Genomic DNA, 17,697 nt, shown 5'->3' on the forward strand with positions numbered 1-17,697 from the left:
ATGCCTGGGTGAAGGTGGCTCATTCTCTTATGCCAGATGAGAAAACTCCTTTGCGCCTACTGAAGAATTCAAACGATTCAGAGACATTTTCTCTGTTTTTCATAAACATAACGGATTTCGTTTTATTTCCATTTTCCCCCAAACACCGAATGAACTCCCAACAGTTTTCCTTAAGGTCACGACCAAATCAAAGACGTTATCAAGGTTTCTCACGCACATAACAATATCCTAGTAAATTTTCATATTTTCTAGGAACCAAATGAAATTCCTAAATATTAGAAAAAAAATAAGTGTGTGAATATTTCCTAGGCAGATAAGCAACCTCATATTTCCCATAAACGCATAAACTTATAGGAATTTTCTCGTTTTTTCTTTTTCATATTCCTCAAGAACATTAAATTCCAGGAATTTTCCAAGGTTTCTGACGCAAACATCCAAATCCTAATAAAATCACTGTGGTTATATTTTTTCACTACAGTTCGACTTCAATCTGCCACATAAAAACAACTATTTACAAGCGGAAACTGAGTAGGCGACGCAGCACATTGAAAATGCACTTCTTTTTGCTAAATTGCAGTGGCAATTCTAGGGGGGGGGGGCTGGGAGGGCCATGGCCCCCCCCCCAGTTTTTCAGCTGGCCCCCAGGTTGCCCCTCCCCCGTTTTTTTTTTTTTTTTTTTTTTTTTTTTTTTTTTTTTAAGCATATCCCTCACCCGTGAAGGTTCATTTTGCCTGCAACTGACCTCCTATGCTCCCTCACATCTATGTTGGCCCTGAACTGGCCCTCCCACTTAGTCATAGAATCGCCACTGCTGAATTAAACACAGTTTGAACTTCTCTCTCACTTGAAATCTTTCTAGATGTACTTCTTCAACATTTCAAGTAAGAGGAGGAGTTCAAACTGTAATTCAGTTCAGCAACAGGAAATCTACTCTTTGTTCTGGGCTACGTTGCCTGTGTCGCCTGGGCCAGCTTGCGATTAGGCTTTACATGGAAAATGGATAGTCAGTTATTTTCTAATTTTTCGTCCTACGAGGTAATTTCCATATCATATCGATTTTTTATTTGTCTCTCATAAATTCAAGTATTCTCCCTACGATACGGTAAACAGATTAATTTTACAACAAAGCGTTCAATATTAACGATTGAAAACATTCCGTTTGCAATACAGTGTCGGTTATGTAAATTTTTGAAACATTACGGTAAGAAATGTAGTAACACATTTGTAAATCACAACTAACACCACAGTACGTACTACTGAAGAGCATTGCAGTTAGTAATCTAAATATATAGTTTTGCTTACTCAACTCTTTCTTTCGTTCGACTGTGGTGTTAGTTGTGATGACAAAGAGTATTTATTTCAGCGTGATGGAGCATCACTTCTCGCAAGACACTTTAGTTATCACGTTTCTATCTTCATATTTAAAAAAATCCGTCAGGATATGCAAGAAGTGAGAACGTTTAAAGATTACCATATGTTTGTTGTCACACAATCATGAATAAACACGTCCGTTAGGGACTTCATAGCACAATTCGACTAGGCCAGGATTTCTCTATCTAGTTATGAAAGACATCATAAGAATGGTAGCGGAGTTTGCTATGCGTCCACACTTGTCTTCATAATTCAAATAACGGTTCAACGGTGCGAACTTGTCCTATAGGCTTGGACGGCGCCCATTTTGGTGAATTTTGCAGTGTGGAATTCGACAAAAAAAATGCCCTTGGTTCAATTCGCTCGCAGAAGGGTGCAGACCGCCGCGCCGTCACGTCGACAAGCATACCTGTCCAGTCTTACGTTTTTTGTGTAAGTCTTACGTAATCTCTATGATTTTCAAGTCTTACGGCGTAAGTAATCTTACGCTTTTCTGCGTATGCGGTGTGTTTTTTTTAATGCGTTTGTTTTAACCATTTTTACATAAATTCCCCTTTTCACGTGTGTCCTCTTCCTCCTTGTCCCTTTCTTCCTCTCCGATGCGGCGCCTGTCCCCAGCACAGTACTGTTTACTTTTGTAAAATACTGTTTTTCATTATATGCTGTTCATACTCTGTCATGTGTTTACACTGTCTTTTCATTCTGAATTTGTTTTGAAACAAATGAATATAGAATGACAAAAATATGATTTTCTTAAGGTTTAATTACCGTTTTATACACAAACTTATGGTCTCCATCTCAAAATCTGCAGGACACCACAAGCTTGACAGATATGTAAAAGGAACGCTCTCACACACTCGGCCAGCAAACAGCCACATCTAATGCTGCATATATACTCTAGCTGTCAACAATACTGATATAGTTTATGTATAACTGCAGGGTAGACATGGTAAAATTATGGTTGGAATACTTTATTAACCACCTGGTCAAAACTACAGCTATCGATAAAAAGTTATTTGATCAAATTGACGAAATATGCTCTTCACATGAAACTGAGTTTTTGGCGACTAATTTGCCAGTGCTGAATTGGGGTGGTCCGCTGAGAAACAGACTAAGAATATACTTATATAATTGTTTACTTACGAACAATTTACATCACGTCAAAAAGCCAACATGTGGCGACATCTTGGATATAATTTCAACAACCGACAACGAACGTGTGAACAATGTAAACACTGGCCCAGTTCAAGCGATCAGAGAATAACATTCAGTTTTAATCTAAAAGAAAATTAAATTATCAATGTAGAAAAGGTTCCTGGTTATAGCAGGGCCAACTTTGACCATCTTGGAAGAAAACTGGCGGTTGGTGATTGGAGTAAAATTAGTTCAAGTGAAAATATCAAGGAAGCGTGGGAATTGTTCACTTCATACAACGAAGCCGACAATGTGTACCCTTAAAAAAAAAAGACGTTCGGGATCCATTACAAAGCCAAAATGGATGAATATGAAACTGAAAATATTTTTTTCATACAAGAGACGAGCCTATTGTAAATATATTGCAACAAAAATCAAACGGACTGCATTTTGATATACAGGCGTGATGAGAAGAAATTCATAAAAGCAAGAGAGGGTTCGAGGAGCACAAGAACATAAGAATGGAGGAGACTGCAAGAGACCATAAGGCCTACACTAGGCAGTTCCATGCCCATTACCACCTGTATCCCCTTCCATAAAGTTGTCAAACAGTTTCTAAAACATCCGAAAGTTTCAGCGTTCACTACATGATTACTTATTCCATTCGTTGGCTATTAGTAAATCAATTCTTTCCTACTTCCTTCTTAAATCTAAATTTGTCCAATTTAAATCCAAAAGAATTTGGCTGGTATATTTACCCCCTCAACATGGTGTTGTGTTTATTATTATCATTATTATTATTATTATTATTATTATTATTATTATCATTTATTCTCTGCTGATGAACAGAATCGCCTGACATTAGCTTGAACATATATCTCAAGAGTGCATCACCGTCTTGAGGAGGAAGGTGCAATAATCTGCGAGAATGCGCCTGTGTGTTAAAATACTATGAAAATATGGAGAGAGAGAGAGAGACACGCCATAGCTGTACACCGACAAAATTTTAATCACTCGAGGACGATGATCAAGACGCACTGGTTCATTGACACCAGAGGCGGTCCTTACAACGTCGGCAAACGGTCACCACCCGGTCCTAAATCTTCTACGCCCTCGCTAAGTAGATTTTGAGCAGAAAATAAAACTGGTCCACGTCTATTCCGTCCTTGCAGTCCACACTGTGTCACCAGTGCGTGCATATTGGTCCCCACTGCATTCAAGCCGGTCCTCGCCACGTCCTGGCAATTTTGGCAAGATGGGCGCTGATGTGACTGCCCTATCAAACAAGGCGGGAATACAGCGACGTCGGGATCAAACTTTTCAGCTCAGGTCGAGATCCTCTTTTCACTGCGATGACGACAAAGTCTGACGAGAGGCGATGGATGCGCACTCGCAAATCCGTTGCGCGCGCACGCAGGCCTTTGCACGTTACATTGTAATCCTAATAACGATCGTGTTTGCACGTTCTCACTGTGCAAGAAACCACGTGGTATTCTGGTACCATTTAACCCAAGGATTACCAACGTGGTGCTCACAAGCACCACTGTGCCGTCGTTTGATGGTTTGGCAGTTTTAGTTCAAAATCGTACCGCTCACGAACACTCTTTGTCGGCCGAAGTCTGACAGAACTGATGCTCGCGATGTAAGAACCATTAATTTAACTGATTCCAATAAATATCCCATCTGTGCAAGTCTTTATGTTAATCTTTTATGCCTCTATGCCAAAACAGTACTGGCCTAGACCTATTCTCCTGGATTATTTCACTTTGTATAATTAGGGTGGTGCTTCCATAATAATTAGTACACGTCAACAAAAACCCACTGTGTTGGATAAGAAGAAATGAAATAAATTGATTCCATATATTTCGATCACGGACTGTGATCCACTTCGTATTCCACTGAAGAGGATCACAGTCCGTGATCGAAATATATGGAATCTATTTATTTCATTTCTTCTTATCCAACACAGTGGGTTTTTGTTGAAATTTACTAATGTGTTACGACATTACTTTGTAGATATATATATATATATATATATATATATATATATATATATATATATATATATATATACATACATACATACATACATACATACATACATAAATGTAGTTTGATGTTATCTGTGATATAATAGTAGTGGCAGTCTTTCAGCTCAAATTAATCTGGTCACTTTACACACACGCCTGCTCGACCCAATGAATAGGACTTTGCTGCTGCGCTCTCTGTCTAGACAAGTCGGTCTTCCAACTCGCTCTTACCCAACATGCTGGAAGAATGTCTAACATAGAAAGGTCACAGCTTTCACCCTCTGAACTACCCAACCAGCCCCCTGCTATTCATGTTTTACACCACACGAAGAATCGTCCCCCCAGACTTCGACAGGGTAACAATTCTTCATGTGGGCTATCCTAGGGTGACAATTCTTCATGTGGGCCATCCTGGGTTTACGATTCTTCGGTTGTATAAGTTGATGACAATAGGCATAACCCTCATTCAATCTAACTTAACCTAATCTTTATTCCACTGTTGATAAATGACAAATCTTGAAGTGGGATATCATGGGGTGACGATTCTTCATGTGGGCGTTCTGGGGTGACAATTTTTCTTATGACCCCACACTTGTTTTGGTTACTACAAGACATCCATTGTGAACGAATCGATTAAACACAATTCGATGAAAGTTTTCACTGCTATTTACGAGTTATACATTTGTCATGACCGTCGCCAGTCAAGTTTATTCAGCTAAGAGCAACTGTAAGGCCGTGAGTTTTCAGGTATGTGAAAATCGAGACAACAAATGATACAGAATGGTCTGTCGTCTCATGATCTTTGTAAACATTGCTGCGGTTTCCATAATCGTCAGTCAATTGGCGATCCACCTTTGACTCGTGGGCTTCCCCTTTGAGGGACAACATGAAACCTTCGCTGTTATGCAAAACAAAAGACAAAAACTTTAGACAGTGGCTGGTGCAAGTCCTTGATGTGCAATTCAACCTCTTCCTCTATATAATGTACTCTCCCTAATCCCTTGTGTTCGACTCACTGTCCAACCAGTCTATTACCATTCATTATGTTTTCTTACATCCATCTCTATCATTCCTGTTCACTGTTCTTTTTCTTATGCTCATATGGGACCAACACTGCTTCAAACGTTGCAATATACACATGTACTGTATACTGATGACATATTCATACTTCATTCTCTCAAGGTTCTTACCAAGCTCAATACCAAAACCCTCTATGGCTGGCAGCAAAAACTCTATCTTCAGATCTTTCAACTTAGAGGAAGAAAACCTACTGCCTTTCAATGCTTTCATGACTTTGTTTCTCCTAGACGTATCTCGCGGTGTAAATATTGTAGTAGGAGAGATGGCGTGCTCTGTCAATAATTCATATACTATATTATTCAGCCTCACACATGCTGATAACCAGCAGAATTAAATATGGGCTTTTCTTGATTCTCTGGTATTATTGAACTTGTAAACTTTTGCATGTTATCTGATGTGACACGAGTTTGAATTTTATTATTCATACAGTGATCAAATCAACAATAGAGACATATAATGGCAGTGGTGCAGATTCGCATGTGCATGTGTGTGTGTGGATTGACAATGAATGTCTATAGCTAAAAGGTGAAGAAATGTATCTCGTTTATTTATCTTCAGAATATATATGGTTATGTGGGGTTTATCTGCAAAAACCTAGGAGTTTGTGAATATTTCCGCCCGCACTAAAATTAAATTAAAATAACCAATGTATCAATATTTGGTAAAATTATACATTTTACATTACACGATTTCTTCTTACAAAAGATATCATAGTTTGTGGCAACATTAATTTCACAAATATAAATAATATTTATAGACACATACAATGGTTTGTTTAATCATATTAATTCTTATGTCACAAAAATGCTATGCAAATTAAGGGGACACTACAGTAGTGGCGTGTTACCCCACCATAAACTTTAAACGTTAACCCTAACCACAATAATTTCTTTTTGGAAATGAACAAAAACAAACAAGCAAACAAAGAGACAGACAGACAGAGGCTACTACTTTACCATAGTACACACACACACACACACACACACACACACACATACACACACACTTTTGCCGGATGGACGGCGAAGATTTTCTTAAGAAAAAGTAAAATATTCGTGGACCTCAACGCAAAGGAAGTACCTATTGTATTTACAGGGAAGGGGATAACTCGTGGTGTCGTAGGAAAGTGAGGAAAAAGGAGAAGGGGAGGGATTACTGAGGGAAATGGAAGGAAATGAGGAAGGGCAGGACTTGGCCCAAGAGGCCAGACGTCTTGTAAACAAACGAAGGACCGATGATTCTGGTGATGGGATTAACAAAATTGTAAAGATTAGAAATATAGATAAGAGCAGCACAATGGAAGGTGAGGATAATAATTTCCAGGGATTTAATGAGGGTGGGGGGGGGGATACCAACCTCCCCCGATTGACAAGACTAGAGGAGAAACTTGATAAGATGATCGAACATTGGGAAGACAGGTTCGGTAACGTAACCAACATTGCGCAGAGAGTTGAAAGATTGGAAGAACTAGAGAAGGCGAACAAAAATTTAACTAATGAAATAGAAGAATTAAAAAGACAGTTAAAAGAAGTAAAAGAGGAGAATGAAGAATTAAAAAGGAAATAAAAGACAATAAAGAGGCCATAGCAAAAGAAGCACAGGGTTGGAAAAAAATCCAAGAAAACAGTAAAGTTGCATTTACTGATATAATTAAACAACAAATGAAAGAACAAACTGAAGACTCAATTATCAAAGTGATGAGACAGAAGGAGAATATAGTAAGACACTTAGCAGATAAAAAGAAATGTATATTCATATTGGGAATGGAAGAGAAACATAACCTAGATAGAACTTCAAGAATCAATGATGAAAAAGAAAAAGTAAGTAGTTTACTACAATTAGTTCAGGAAGATGAACCTGAACTAATGAAACAAATCGAAGAGATGTTTAGGCTCAGCAAATATAGTACAGATAAGACCAGACCAATTAAGATTAAATTCAGATCACAAACAACAGCAGAGAATATCTTAGCAAAAACAGGGAAGCTAGCCGCAAGTGAAAAATATAAAAAGGTATGGATAAAAAGAGAAATGAATAAAGAGGAAAGAGAGGAAGAAAAAATGAAAAGGAAAGAAGCTAAAGAAAAAAAAAACCAGAACGGAGTCAGAAAATGAAGAATTCTACTGGAGAGTAATGAACATGAAATTGAGGAAATGGACCATAACAGAGAGAAACAAAAAAGAAACAGAGAATACAATGGGAATAACGGAAAGTTAAGAGTGTCCTACACAAATATAGATGGATTAATAACAGGACTGAATGAACTGAATGAATATCTGAAGGAAAAAGAATTGGACATATTGGGAATTGTAGAGACAAAATTAAAAGGTCCACTACCACCCAACAGCATAGGACACAATGCATATAATTATTGGATTAGAAACAGAGATAAAACAAGGGGGTGGAGTTATGTTCCTGACTAAGAAGGATATAAACGTGAAGAGTGTCACATATGGAAAGATTAGAGTAGAGATGATTATGATAGAAGTAGAAGACAGAGATAAGAAGAGCAGAAAGTTTGTAATAAACTACGTGCCTCCAAAAACAGCCTCGTGGGAAGAGAGTGAACATAAAAGTATGTTAGAAGACACAAGAATAACATTAAACAAGATAATGGAAGATGGAGGAAGAATAGTTATGATGGGCAATTTTAATTGCAAAGAAATCTACTGGGAAGAGATGACCGTAAAGGGTGGAGAAGACTCATGGGGAAATGTTCTACTTGAGATGATTATTGACCACACAATGGATTCAAGAGAACACTAGGTATAGAAATGAAGAAGAGCCATCGAGACTAGACCTAATAATCACATCAGAACCTGAAATAGTGGAAAAAATAGAATACCAGGCACCAGTTAGTAAAAGTGACCACATATTGATAGAACTAGCACTAAATGAGAAAAAATACATGAAAATAAATGAACAATATAGAAAAGGAAGATTGATGTATGAAAAAAAAAAATTGATCAAATAAGAGAATTCTTTCAAAATGAAAACTGGGAAAGAATACACAAAGAAGATACAACAGTAGAAGAAAAATGGAATATTTTGACAACAATTTATATATAAAAAAAAAGAAAAAAAAAAAAAAAGGAGTATGTCCCAAGACAAAAACAAGAAAAAGAATATGTAAAGTGCTGGTACAACAAAGGTTGTAGAGTGTTAAAAGACAAAAGAGACAAAGCTTGGACCAAATAGAAGAAAACAAAAGACCTGAAAAATGAAAAATATATACTTGTTATAGAAATGAATATGTACAAGCATGCAGAGAGGAAAAGAGAAAATATGAAAAAGATGTCATAGAAAAATGTAAAGATCAACCAAAACTATTCTACAGATTTGTAAACAATAAACTGAAAAACAAACAAGACTTGGAGAAATTAAGACAAGGAGTTGAATACACAGAGGAAATAGAAATGGCAGAAATTATGAACAAACATTTTAAATCAGTGTTTACAAGGGAGAATATACAACCGGAAGAGATTGAATGGAAAGAGAAAGTCCCCCCTATGAAAGCAATAGAAGTAACAAAGAATGAAATAATGAAACACTTGAGTAATCTTGATGTTAGAAAATCACATGGACCAGATGAAATAGCAAACTGGATTTTGAAAGAATGCAGAAATGAACTGGCAGACAAAATACATAGCATAATAAATAAATCCTTGAAAGAAGGAAAAGTTCCAGAAGATTGGAAAAAAGCAAATATAGTATCTATATATAAAGGAGGTAATAAAGAAGACCCTACCAACTATAGACCAGTCTCTCTAACAAGTACAATAGCAAAAATTTGTGAAAGAATTATCAAAAGTAGATGGGTAAAATATTTAGAAAAAAACAGTGTGCTAAATCCAAGGCAATTTGGATTCAGACAAGGACGATCATGCGTCACTAATTTAATATGTTTCTATTCAAGGCTAATAGATATAATACAAGAAAGAGATGGATGGGCTGATTGTGCATTTCTAGACCTAAAAAAAGCTTTTGACAAAGTACCATATAAGAAGTTGCTTGAGAAATTAGAAACTGAAGGAGGAATACAGGGCAAACTGCTTAAATGGATGGAAAACTTTTTGCAAGAAAGAAAAATGAGAGTAGTGATAAGAGACAAACACTCAAAATGGGATGACGTAATAAGCGGTGTTCCACAAGGAACAGTTTTGGCCCCAATAATGTTTGCTATATATATTAATGATATGGATGAAGAAATTGAAAGTTATATGAGCTTCTTTGCAGATGATGCAAAACTATTAAAAAAAGTAAACACGAAAGAAGATTGTGAGTCACTACAGAGTGATCTAAATAAAGTATAGGAATGGAGTAGGAAGTGGGAGATGGAGTTCAACACTAAAAAGTGTAGTATAATGGAATTTGGAAAAAGCAAAAACAGAATAACGGGATCATATAAATTGGGAGAAGAAGGAATAAAAAAAGTAGAAAATGAGAAGGACCTGGGAGTCATTGTTATGAATAATATGTCACCTAAGAAACATATAAATAAGATTTTTGGAGAAACTTATAATTTAATAAGAACAATTAAAGTGGCATTTACATACCTGGATGAAGAAATGGTGAAGAAAATTCTAATCACTCTGATAAGACCAAGATTGGAATATGCTGCAACGATGTGGTCACCAAGTACAAAAAAATGTATAAACAACTTGAAAGAATACAAAGAGCAATTACAAAATTGGCACCAACACTCTCAAAACTATCATATGAAGAGAGACTAGCAAAACTTGAGCTACAGACACTAGAGCAAAGAAGAGAGAGAGGAGATTTGATAGCTATTTACAGAATCATGAAAGGCATAGAAATTATTGATAGAGAATCTGATGAAATGGGATGATAGAAATACAAGAGGACACGGAAAGAAAATCAAGAAAGACAGCTACAGAAGAGATCTGAAAAAGAACAGCTTTCCTCACAGAGTAATAGACAGTTGGAACAAGTTAGATGAGAAAGTGGTGTGTGCAAAAACAAGACATGAATTTAAAAATAGTTTAGATAAAATGAGATATGAAGACGGGACACCACGAGCATAGCTCCCCTTCCCGTAAAATACAACTAGGTAAATACATATATATATATATATATATATATATATATATATATATATATATATATATACATACACACACACACACACACATTTATATATATAGAATTAAAAGCCACTTTCAGAAAAGAAGAGATGAAAGTAGAAAGTTCCATATATTTTGATCAGATTGAATACAGAGGTACAAAGACATGTATATATACAAGGATGTGTGTTAAATATGTAGGAACCAGGGAAGGACTCAAGTCATGTGGCCGACACTACGTGGACATTGTTGAATTTAGTCCACTATTAGTTTGGAAGGCAACAGTCTATTAACTGCTATAGTGGTGATGCAGTCAGGTGACCATTGACCATTTGATATATCATAATTAGGGAAATATTTTATCAATGAAGATTCAATGATCTTCCTTCTGAAACTACATTTTGACTTATAAATAATTTCAGCATCATCCCAATCTATGTGGTGGTCTTTATTGGCAATGTGCTGAAATACTGTGGAGTTCTCTTGTACATATTTTGTTGAATTCTTATCATCCCAATTATGTTTCTTAGTAGGATGGAAAGTAGATTTATAAATTCTGATATTAGCCTTGTTAAGAGCTTTTCATAAAAACCAGTCCAGGTATCCTAATCATAATAATTGTTTTCATACTGATGTTATCTCAGAATCTAAATATTGTGGACTGTATAATCTAAGTGCTCATAAAAATAAGCCTGAAGCAACACTGTATTTTATTTTGTTCGCATGGTGACTGAAGAAATGCAGGTAATTCCCTGTATGTGTGGGCTTTCTGTAAAATGTGAATGACAAAAACTCTTGATTTCTGATTACTAAGATGTCTAGGAAAGGTTTATCTATTTACCATTATACTTTGAATTTTATGCTGTTAGCACTGTATGGGGCAGAAACGTGGAACATAAGAGAAGAAGAGAGAAGGAGTTTGTATGTGTTTGAGATGAGGTGTCTGAGAAGTATGGTGGGGGTTACTAGGCTGGATAGAGTGAGAAATGAGGAGGTGAGGAGGAGAACAGGGGTGAAAAAGGATTTGGGAGATAGGGTTGATGAAAGAATATTAGGATGGTTTGGACACATGGAAAGAATGAGTGAAGAAAGACTAGTAAAAGAGGTATGGAAGGCAGATGTGGAGGGAGTGAACATGAGGGGACGTCCTAGGATGAGGTGGATGGATGGGGTGAAGGGGGCTTTGGGGAAGAGGGGAATGTCTGTTGAGGAAGGAAGGGAGAGGACGGAAGACAGAGGTGAGTGGAGAATGGTTGTATATGGATGATGTTGTGATTGCATGAGGAGGAATGGGCAGGGGGTGAGGTAGTATGTGTGAGTAAATTTTGACGCAGCCCGAAGGGATTTCTCCCTGTCCTCTCCTTATATGCAAGGGGGGACGGAGAGGGGGGGTCGCCGATTAAATGAAGCGGCCTTGCTGTGGATGTGCTGTGTCTTGCGACACTGCTTCTGACCCAGGGCGGTGGGCAGGGTGCAGGGATGACCCGTCATCCAGGAGGTGCTCAGATGAGAGGGAGGGTGGGAGGGGTGTGGAGTGTATGTAGGGATGAAATGGGTGGGAGTGTTTTTATGCCTTTCCCTTTTTGGCTACCTCCCTTGTAAGGGGGAAAAAGCCTTGGTATATGTATGTATGTATGAATTTTTTAAAAGAACCCCATGCTTCATCCCAAATCATTAAAAACATCATCTATGTATCTACACCAGAAATATCCTACAAATGGCAATAAAATTTGCGAAACCATTTTGAGGTCTTATTAGTGCAGGAATTCCTATTTGATATCATAGGTCTAAAAGGAATGCCTTCTTTATGAATTTTTGGTTTGAAAACCGAGGATTAATGACTTTCAACTTAGTGAATATTTCTTTTCCTACAATATTACATGCATTTTTATTGCATTCAGAGGCCATGCTTTTTAGTGGATTTTTTGTCAGTTGTATGTATGTTTCTCTATCATTTAATAAGTCAAAAACTTTATTTTCATAGTCTGAATAATTAAGAATGACTATTTTCCCACCTTTACTCTGGTAATGATGACATTTTTATGATTTGTGAGATTTTCTACCGCTAGTTTATACTGTTTAGGTAATCCACAATCTTCCTTTAAACAATCCAAAATACCTTGTATGAGAACCCCTTTAAGGCAGAGTAAATCTTTGTCATAATTATTAGTAGCCAAAAACTTGTCAAACTCTACAATGTAATCTGAAGCATGGTTTTTAGTTGATTTCATGGCAAAATTAATTCCTAGCCCTAACACTCCTAATTCACGGTGAGTGAGCGTGACATCTGATAAATTAACTACATTTTCTGTCAACAAGAACTTGGACCAAATATTGTTGTTACAAGACACAGCACATCCACAACAATGCCACTTCATTAAATCGGTGATCCCCCACTCTCTGTCTCCTCATGCAGAAATGGAGAAGACGGAGAAATCCCTTCGGTCTGTGTCAATCTATTTTTCACACATACTTCCTCACCCCCCCCATCTCCCATCTACTCCCTTTCATGCATCACAACAACATCCATACATAACCATTCTCCATTCACCCCTATCTATAGGTATTAAAAACAAATCATACAGGTACTCACCAACTTGGATTGGCAGTTCTCCATGATTCTATAAATTGTACTCTTGCTAATATTTGGCACATCTGGGTTCAATGATAAAAATCTATTTCTTGTTTCCTCTATGGTAATGTCCTCTTTTTGAGAAAGAATGTCCATTATCATTTGTTCATGTTCATCAGAGAGCTTTTTCTTTCTACCAGTGGAAGTTTTTCTTTGTATTCTATGTTCTTTTTTAAACACTTGCACTACTGAAGACACTGTAGATTTAGCCAAATGCATAAAGTCTGCCACTTCACGAATAGTTCGGTTTTCATTGAAGAATAAACTGGAATCAAAGTACAAAATTATTAGAACTCTAAAAACTGATAAATCAGTGTATAAAACTACGGAGAATAACATTGTCATAATACCTAGATACATACATACATATACCAAGGGTTTTTTCCCTCCTTACACGGGAGGTAGCCAAAGTCAAAAGGCATAATTCCACTCCCATTCATTTCATCCCCACCCACTCCACTCCCATTCATCACCCCTCCTTTCCTCCCTCTCATCTTGGCTCCTCCTGGATCATGGGTCATCCCAGCATCTTGCTCATGGCCCTGAAGAAATAGTTTTTCATGTATATGCATAAATATGTGGAATAGCTTAGAAGGTGATATAGCCCAAGCTCAAACAATACATGTATTCAGATCTAAATATGATACTTGGAAATCAAGAATATAGATTAAGTTAGAACTTCACATGAATTAGAGGATAGGTATGATAAGAAATTAGAGGATAGGAGATAAAACCCAGCAACCGTTGCTCCTTTGCAGTACATTGATATGGTTTAACGTCACACACTCCCCCTTATCGGGAGGCTAGGACAGTGCCCCTTACAGAGGCCTTTGTAGCGCGGAATTTAATTAACCATGCCCTTGGTTCAACTTCGCTGGTGGCAGGATTCGAACCACCCTCACCTCGACCTTCGCCGCAAGTAATGACGCCCTAACCCGCTACTTGCGGCAAAGGTCGAGGTGAGGGCGGTTCGAATCCTGCCACCAATTACATTACAATTGGATATATACATATCAAGGACTTCACTGTGAAACCAAATAAAAATTCAGTAGCAAACTGAATTTGGCCAGCAGAAAAACCCTAATCACATTTCATTAACAAAGTAATAAGATCCACAATTGACTATGCCTCCTAGCATGGTTCCCAATAAGCAAGAAAACAGACATCCTACAAAAAAAAAAAAAAAAAGCACTAAGAATAATAACAGTATGCACCAAACCACCCCAATAGACAATCTACACTAAGAAACAAAGTTGCTACCCAAAGGATCTATCTATATACCAAAAGCTTTTCTCCCCTTATAAGGAGAGGTGGCTAAGCCAGAGGCACATACCTATTCCCACCCATTTCACTCCACTCCACCACCCTTTCCACCTCTCCCATTTCAGCTCCTCATGGATGATGGGTCATCCCTGCATCAGCCAACTGCCCTGAGTCAAGTGCAATGTAGCAAGACAGTACATCCACAGAAGGCTGTTTCACTTGATCAAATTATCGCTACCCACATGAAAATGACAGGCACACAATTCTACACAATAGTCCCTAATCCCACCCATCCTGTCCACCACATCACACAAGCACAGCCAACTGGATGCTAGAAAAAATAATTCTAGCAATATACTACACAGATATCTGCAACAACCTCCCACTAGTGCCCCTTAACATGTTCATATGAAAATATATTAAGAAATATTGTTTAAAAGATGTTAGGAAGCACAGCTTTCCACACAGATGTATCATTTTTTTAATAAGTTAGAAAATAATCCATGCCAACAACATTAATACATTTACAGAAAAGTTTGATAAATGATGACATAGAGGCAGGACTGCATGAGCATAACTCCAGCCCTATACTCGTATACTATAACAAGGACAATACATCACCCACATCATAAGGCAAGCACTCTGGGACTTACCTCTAAACTTCCTCAGACATTACCCCCACCAAGGAATCATTCCCAAACAAACAAGAATCATCATTAGTATGACTGTGTTTAAACCACCATCCAGTACTGAAGCAGCATGAACAAAGAATCGCCCTGACCACAGACTCTACTACCCCTGCTGCAATCATCTATCAGACAACACATGACTTCATCCTACACTGCCTCACTTCCACCCTAACCAGGGAGCAGCACAACATATCTTCCCTGAGTGATATAGAGGCCAAACAAAAGGCCACTGCTAGTTACCTGGTGGCCATAGGTCTCCTGTATGAGATACCTAGAGGAATGGATTGATACTTCTATACTGTATTTATTCTGGCTACCATCACATGATTATATCTAGCTGAGGGTAAAGACCTCCACAGCACAAGGATTAATGTCACAGCAATATGGAAAAGGGCACACATAATCCCAATCTAAATACCAAACAAACCATAAGACAATCATGCATCATATAGTCTCACCTCAATATTTTCTACCATCTCCAATCTACTGGAAAGATTGATCCTTATCACATTTCTTTCCATGTTCTTGTCTCCCCTGATCATACAACAGCTTCTATATAAGAGGAGTATTGGGAATTTACACATACCTAATGATCATCTCACGTTCAGCTATGGAAAGTGATCTTCTTTGTCGACCAATATCCTTGTCTGCTGCACTGGTTTCAATGGGTCCCGTCTCTTCCATAATACTGACACTTGGCTCTAGCAGACTGTGGTTGTTTGGCTCCATGCTAAGTACTCCCTTCTGGCAAAAGGAGTCCATTAGTTTTTATACAATTTCCCCAATAATATAGCATCCCCAAAACTATAATACTACACAATTTAGAATACATCAACACAAAATTATCAACTCTTTCAGCAAAGTAACAAAAGAGATTTTTTGGGCTAATGCTAGACAGTTCTATTCAATTGAGGGATAACTATGGAATCTGGGGGATGGCAATGGGGTAACACTCTTTCCATGTCTTCTGCACCTCAGTTGAATAAAACTGACTGGTACTTGCCAGAACAAAATCAGTAATATATACAAAAACTGAGTGACAAAACCCTCTATTTTTTTCTAGTAATACTCTGTAGGATTATCAGTTTAATTTCCAACACTGAGATCTAAAGTATAATTCTTAGATATCTAACCTGTAATGGTTTCCTTTCCAAGCCACGAAGGCCCATCGGAGTGCTACGGAGTGGTATCATTTCATAGTCCTGAGAACAGAGCAGAAAATGACTAATTTCACACCACATTCAAAGTAAGAGAAGCTAGCAGGATTCAAATATAGGTCAACATGATTGCAAAATTATTAGGCTGGCACAATGGATCTAGAAATATAATCTACTTATTTGTACTGGCATTCTAAAACCATATAATTTGACTTAAATATTCACATGACTATCAGAAACCCTTGGTGGTCATTTTTCAAAAACATTTTGATTGCACATTATCTATTTTATTAGCCCAATGACGATGTAAACTTTTTAAGATACTCTGAACTTTTCTAATTTATACATCATTACTCATAAAATGACGTAGCTAACATTTATCATTAATCACCAAGACTTCTATCCATGGAAACAATATTGCACCAAAGAAATTAAGTCATAGAGGTAGTATAGAAGAGGGAAAGGGAGGAGAAAGGTGGGATAGCAGAAGTTAAAAGTGATAAGCATTATTCTTGAGTGAAGATTAGTCTCCAATCATAAAAGAATGCTGCATAACTGGTCCATAGAAATACAAGTAAAGTTCATCATAGAAATTAAAAGTGATAAGCATTATTCTTGAGTGAAGGTGACAGGTCTTCTATCAACACTTCCAAATCTTTCTTTGTGTTTTTCTGTCCAATCCGTTGATCTGGTTGGAGCTATTTTGAGCTCTTATGGCTTTATTCACCTTGCTCTCATTCCCAGCATCACCATGCCATGCATCTTCTGATATCTATTCCTATCCATCTTCATAATATGACTAAACTCTATTAGGTTAACCTATTTTCCTCTTTCTCCAAGTCCCATATGTACCCTAGTCTATTCATAAATCCTATCATTCCTTCACTTATCATACTTCATAACTCCATACATTACCCTCAAGCATCTCATTTCTGCTACTTCCACAAGCTTGTTCAATGGAGCAGTTTTTTGCTCCTAAGTAAAGATGTATTTTCCCATTAAATGAACAGTCATCTAGCAAGGATAATCTCTCTCTGCCATGATCTACAAGCCAAAGTATTAGCAAATATTTTCACCTCATCACCTATTGTTACACATCAATGAATCACACTCTAGAGAACTAATAATCATACAAAGTTTCAAGGCTTTAAGCAGACCACTGGTGTGGCATACTCATACATACATATACCAAGTCTTTTTCCCCCTTACAAGGGAGGTAGCCAAAAAGGAAAAGGCATAAAATCATTCCCACCCATT

At 37.3% G+C, this 17,697-nt stretch overlaps 1 protein-coding gene across 3 annotated transcripts in view; it reads right to left on the minus strand.

Annotated features, from left to right (window-relative positions):
- Positions 1-17,697, minus strand: part of LOC143018532 (uncharacterized) — a 162,834-nt gene that overhangs the window by 88,357 nt on the left and 56,780 nt on the right. For 2 of the 3 annotated variants that reach the window (XM_076173968.1, XM_076173967.1), the window contains exons 5-7: positions 16,417-16,485; positions 15,870-16,027; positions 13,293-13,596 (exon numbers count right to left, since the gene is read on the minus strand). In XM_076173968.1, coding sequence (XP_076030083.1) covers positions 13,293-13,596; positions 15,870-16,027; positions 16,417-16,485 — 531 coding nt within the window. The remainder of the gene's footprint in view (positions 1-13,292; positions 13,597-15,869; positions 16,028-16,416; positions 16,486-17,697) is intronic. The other variant, XM_076173969.1, reaches the window with a different exon arrangement.

The sequence above is a fragment of the Oratosquilla oratoria genome, chromosome 35 (assembly GCF_046742065.1).
Source record: "Oratosquilla oratoria isolate Oo_2021 chromosome 35, ASM4674206v1, whole genome shotgun sequence".
In the NCBI taxonomy this organism is placed as follows: Eukaryota; Metazoa; Arthropoda; class Malacostraca; order Stomatopoda; family Squillidae; genus Oratosquilla; species Oratosquilla oratoria.